The 6,173-nt window shown below is 43.3% G+C and overlaps 1 protein-coding gene across 1 annotated transcript in view; it reads left to right on the forward strand.

Moving 5' to 3' along the window:
- The window catches only part of LOC100495827 (alpha-2-macroglobulin), a 52,103-nt gene extending 51,921 nt beyond the window's left edge, over window positions 1-182 (forward strand). Inside the window, exon 37 of the mRNA XM_018090079.2 lies at window positions 48-182. Within this exon, the coding sequence (XP_017945568.2) occupies window positions 48-67 (20 nt within the window). The 3' untranslated portion in view covers window positions 68-182. The remainder of the gene's footprint in view (window positions 1-47) is intronic.
- The last annotated feature ends 5,991 nt before the right edge of the window (window positions 183-6,173 follow it).

Here is a 6,173-nt window from a genome sequence, read left to right on the forward strand (position 1 = left end):
TTGGGTTCTTTTTTATTAATGACATTGACCTGCATTGTGTTTCCAAGATGAAGAGCCCGGCAACTGAAGATAAGGAGTAGATGCGCCTCCCTATACCAGAGATCCATAACCGGTTTCTACAGCCAAACCCAAACCAGCGCAGAGATATTTCACAATAAAATAAGTGTTGGAACATTCTTTAACATTGTCTTTTTTCCGTTCTTTCTGATGTTGGGTAGAATGGTACAGATTATTAGTGATTATTAGGCATGGATTTGCGGTGAATTTCCGCGTTTCGCCATTGGCGGATTGTTTTGCGAAACGGATGAAAAAATTCGCCGCAGTCAAATTCGCCACATGTCCAAAAATTGTCGCCGGCGTCAAAAAAGAATGGTCACGAGCGTCAAAAGAATAGCCGCGCAACGAAATAATAGCTGCGGGCGACGAAATAATAGCTGCAGGTGACGAAATAATAACCGCAGGCGACGAAATAATAGCTGCGGGCGACGAAATAATAGCTGCAGGTGACGAAATAATAACCGCAGGCGACGAAATAATAGCTGCCGGTGACGAAATAATAGCTGCGGGCGACGAAATAATAGCCGCAAGCGACAAAATAATAACCGCAGGCGACGAAATAATAGCTGCGGGCGACGAAATAATAGCTGCAGGTGACGAAATAATAACCGCAGGCGACGAAATAATAGCTGCCGGTGACGAAATAATAGCTGCGGGCGACGAAATAATAGCTGCAGGCGACTAAATAATAGCTGCAGGCGACGAAATAATAGCCGCGGGCGACGAAACAATAGCCGCGCGACGAAATAATAGCCGCGGGCGACGAAACAATAGCCGTGTGACAAAATAATAGCCGCGGGCGACGAAACAATAGCCGCGCGACGATATAATAGCCGCGGGTGATGAAATAATAGCCGCGGGTGATGAAATAATAGCCGCAAGCGACAAAATATTTGCTGCGGGCGACGAAACAATAGCCGCGCGACAAAATAATAGCCACGGGCGACGAAACAATAGCCGCGCGACAAAATAATAGCCACGGGCGACAATTTTTTTTGTCGCGCAACATTTTCGCCGTTTTCCGAATTTTTCGCCGTTTCACGGATATTTTGAAAGATTTGCGAATTTTCCGGCGAAGCGAAACGGAACAGATTCGCTCATCGCTACAGATTATACATGACGCAAACAGTGATGTGTTCCTGGTCCATCTATAGGTTACACTGGGTTGGTCCCCTATATATGTTTGCAGTATTGGCTTCTTTCCTATCTCAGTCAGGGGTTACTGATCTCAGCCTGGGGACTGTAGGTGCTGAGGTATGAATGGTAGGGGGCACTGGGGGCGTTGGGGCGATTAAAAAGGTCCCCTTAGAGAGTCTGATAATGACACAAGATCTGGGTCCAACAGCGGGGGCCCTAGTGCGCCCCTCACACACTAATCCTGCACAAGATCTATCTGAGTTCCATCATTTAATTAGACGCTAATTTAGACCAGGGACTGGGATCCACCAGCCGAGGATCTAATTGGCTGCGGGCTGTGGGAGTGCACTGGGAATAGCACCTAGGGGATTACAGTAAAGGAGGGGGAGAAGGCTGGAGCCGAGTTAATGATGGCAGTATATTGTAACGAGTGGGACCAAAACTGCACATACAGTAGCATACACAGGCGCACTCACACTCACACTCACACTCACTGCAATGGGCTGAATGGTGAGGCCGCAGGGGATTTGGTTGAAAAAAATTGAATTACTTTGGCAAATGTAAAAGTCCGGAGAAAGAATCAAAGTTGAGAGTCGGCGGCAGCTAAAGTCAGAATGTTAAGGGACCTGCTGTACCCAGGGGTCTCCCTGCCTAAGGGTGTGTTACCCACCGACCCCCTCACTGCCTGAGGAATTGGGGTACAAGTCCGGCCTGAGAGGAGTTGCTGTTTATAACTGGTTCTATTGAGAAATTCATTGATAACAACAGGTCAGTTTGCCATTAAACCACAAGGGGGCAGCATTGCACCGGCCATATCCCTCTCAGCCTTTATACCTGTGTATCTGGATTGTACCAAGTCAGCCGGGGGTCGGAATGAGCCAATGAGCAGAGCTGGATCTCTAATCCAAGTGCCCCTAAAACAGAACAATTTCTTGAGATTTGCGCCTCTTCGGGCCCCTTCGTTCCCTCTGTCAGCCAATGAGTGGGAGAGTGTGGCCCCTTGTAGCAAATGCTTTTTGTTCCTAATAAAGAATCATCTGCCTATGGGGTAGGTACATCCTGCTTACTTACCCCGTACCCAAACATAGAACTGGCTGTTACCCCCATACAGACTGGTTACTCTTTCCTTAACTTTAACACACTGTGCCTATATATTATACAGTTACTGTGTGTATAGGATATGGGGGTTACACCTATATATTATACAGTTACTGTGTGTATAGGGTATGGGGGTTACACTGTGCCTATATATTATACAGTTACTGTGTGTATAGGATATGGGGGTTACACTGTGCCTATATATTATACAGTTACTGTGTGTATAGGATATGGGGGTTACACCTATATATTATACAGTTACTGTGTGTATAGGATATGGGGGTTACACTGTGCCTATATATTATACAGTTACTGTGTGTATAGGATATGGGGGTTACACCGTGCCTATATATTATACAGTTACTGTGTGTATAGGATATGGGGGTTACACTGTGCCTATATATTATACAGTTACTGTGTGTATAGGATATGGGGGTTACACCTATATATTATACAGTTACTGTGTGTATAGGATATGGGGGTTACACTGTGCCTATATATTATACAGTTACTGTGTGTATAGGATATGGGGGTTACACTGTGCCTATATATTATACAGTTACTGTGTGTATAGGATATGGGGGTTACACCTATATATTATACAGTTACTGTGTGTATAGGATATGGGGGTTACACTGTGCCTATATATTATACAGTTACTGTGTGTATAGGATATGGGGGTTACACTGTGCCTATATATTATACAGTTACTGTGTGTATAGGATATGGGGGTTACACTGTGCCTATATATTATACAGTTACTGTGTGTATAGGATATGGGGTTACACCTATATATTATACAGTTACTGTGTGTATAGGATATGGGGGTTACACCGTGCCTATATATTATACAGTTACTGTGTGTATAGGATATGGGGGTTACACCTATATATTATACAGTTACTGTGTGTATAGGATATGGGGGTTACGCCTATATATTATACAGTTACTGTGTGTATAGGATATGGGGGTTACACTGTGCCTATATATTATACAGTTACTGTGTGTATAGGATATGGGGGTTACACTGTGCCTATATATTATACAGTTACTGTGTGTATAGGATATGGGGGTTACACCTATATATTATACAGTTACTGTGTGTATAGGATATGGGGGTTACACCGTGCCTATATATTATACAGTTACTGTGTGTATAGGATATGGGGGTTACACCTATATATTATACAGTTACTGTTGTGTATAGGATATGGGGGTTACGCCTATATATTATACAGTTACTGTGTGTATAGGATATGGGGGTTACACTGTGCCTATATATTATACAGTTACTGTGTGTATAGGATATGGGGTTACACTGTGCCTATATATTATACAGTTACTGTGTGTATAGATATGGGGGTTACACTGCCTATATATTATACAGTTACTGTGTGTATAGGATATGGGGGTTACACTGTGCCTATATATTTATAACAGTTACTGTGTGGTATAGGATATGGGGGTTACACTGTGCCTATATATTATACAGTTACTGTGTGTATAGGATATGGGGGTTTACACTGTGCCTATATATTATACAGTTACTGTGTGTATAGGATATGGGGGTTACACTGTGCCTATATATTATACAGTTACTGTGTGTATAGGATATGGGGGTTACCACCTATATATTATACAGTTACTGTGTGTATAGGATATGGGGGTTTACACCGTTGCCTATATATTATACAGTTACTGTGTGTATAGGATATGGGGGTTACACCGTGCCTATATATTATACAGTTACTGTGTGTATAGGATATGGGGGTTACACCGTGCCTATATATTATACAGTTACTGTGTGTATAGGATATGGGGGTTACACCGTGCCTATATATTATACAGTTACTGTGTGTATAGGGTATGGGGGTTACGCCTATATATTATACAGTTACTATGTGTATAGGATATGGGGGTTACACCTATATATTATACAGTTACTGTGTGTATAGGATATGGGGTACGCCTATATATTATACAGTTACTGTGTGTATAGGATATGGGGTTACACTGTGCCTATATATTATACAGTTACTGTGTGTAATAGGATATGGGGGTTACACTGTGCCTATATATTATACAGTTACTGTGTGTATAGGATATGGGGTTACAACTGTGCTATATATTATACAGTTACTGTGTGTATAGGATATGGGGGTTACACCTATATATTATACAGTTACTGTGTGTATAGGATATGGGGGTTACGCCTATATATTATACAGTTACTGTGTGTATAGGATATGGGGGTTACACTGTGCCTATATATTATACAGTTACTGTGTGTATAGGATATGGTGGTTACGCCTATATATTATACAGTTACTGTGTGTATAGGATATGGGGGTTACACTGTGCCTATATATTATACAGTTACTGTGTGTATAGGATATGGGGGTTACACTGTGCCTATATATTATACAGTTACTGTGTGTATAGGATATGGGGGTTACACCTATATATTATACAGTTACTGTGTGTATAGGATATGGGGGTTACACTGTGCCTATATATTATACAGTTACTGTGTGTATAGGATATGGGGGTTACGCCTATATATTATACAGTTACTGTGTGTATAGGATATGGGGGTTACAACTGTGCCTATATATTATACAGTTACTGTGTGTATAGGATATGGGGGTTACACTGTGCCTATATATTATACAGTTACTGTGTGTATAGGATATGGGGGTTACGCTGTGCCTATATATTATACAGTTACTGTGTGTATAGGATATGGGGTTACGCTGTGCCTATATATTATACAGTTACTGTGTGTATAGGATATGGGGGTTACGCTGTGCCTATATATTATACAGTTACTGTGTGTATAGGATATGGGGGTTACACTGTGCCTATATATTATACAGTTACTGTGTGTATAGGATATGGGGGTTACACTGTGCCTATATATTATACAGTTACTGTGTGTATAGGATATGGGGGTTACACTGTGCCTATATATTATACAGTTACTGTGTGTATAGGATATGGGGGTTACACTGTGCCTATATATTATACAGTTACTGTGTGTATAGGATATGGGGGTTTACACTGTTGCCTATATATTATACAGTTACTGTGTGTATAGGATATGGGGTTACACTGTGCCTATATATTATACAGTTACTGTGTGTATAGGATATGGGGGTTACACCTATATATTATACAGTTACTGTGTGTATAGGATATGGGGGTTACACTGTGCCATAATTTGTAACATAATCAGCGGAGATGATAACAGTAAGAAAGACAAAGGGAAATGGCTGCAGTCGGGGGGGGGGCGTTTCTCGGCGCAAGAAGAAGCCGTAAAATCAGGGGAAATAATATAAATATTGAGTCGCCGGTTGGTACCATTTCCATATAAATTGGACGGGGGGGGGGGCGGAGTTCAGAGCATCTCGGTATTAATGTTGGAGTTTTATTGGCCGTGACGCCAGGATCCAATTGGGCAGAGGGTGATGCAGGGGCAGAGAGGCACCTCCGGGGGCGCAATGAAAGAGTTAATGGGGAGAAAGAGAAGTGAGTAGTCAGACAGTGGGGGGACAGTAGTGGGACGGCGGGGGGGGTGCAGTAGTCAGACAGTGGGGGGCAGTAGTGGGACAGTGGAGGGGCAGTAGTCAGACAGTGGGGGGGCAGTAATGGGACAGTGGAGGCGCAGTAGTCAGTGGGGGAGGCAGTAGTGGGACGGTGGGGGGGGCGCAGTAGTCAGACAGTGGGGGGGCAGTAGTGGGACGGCGGGGGGGGCAGTAGTCAGACAGAGGGGGGACAGTAGTGGGACAGTGGAGGGCAGTAGTCAGACAGTGGGGGGCAGTAGTGGGACGGCGGGGGGGGCAGTAGTCAGACAGAGGGGGGACAGTAGTGGGACGGCGGGG

This window comes from Xenopus tropicalis, chromosome 7, assembly GCF_000004195.4.
Source record: "Xenopus tropicalis strain Nigerian chromosome 7, UCB_Xtro_10.0, whole genome shotgun sequence".
Taxonomy (NCBI): Eukaryota; Metazoa; Chordata; class Amphibia; order Anura; family Pipidae; genus Xenopus; species Xenopus tropicalis.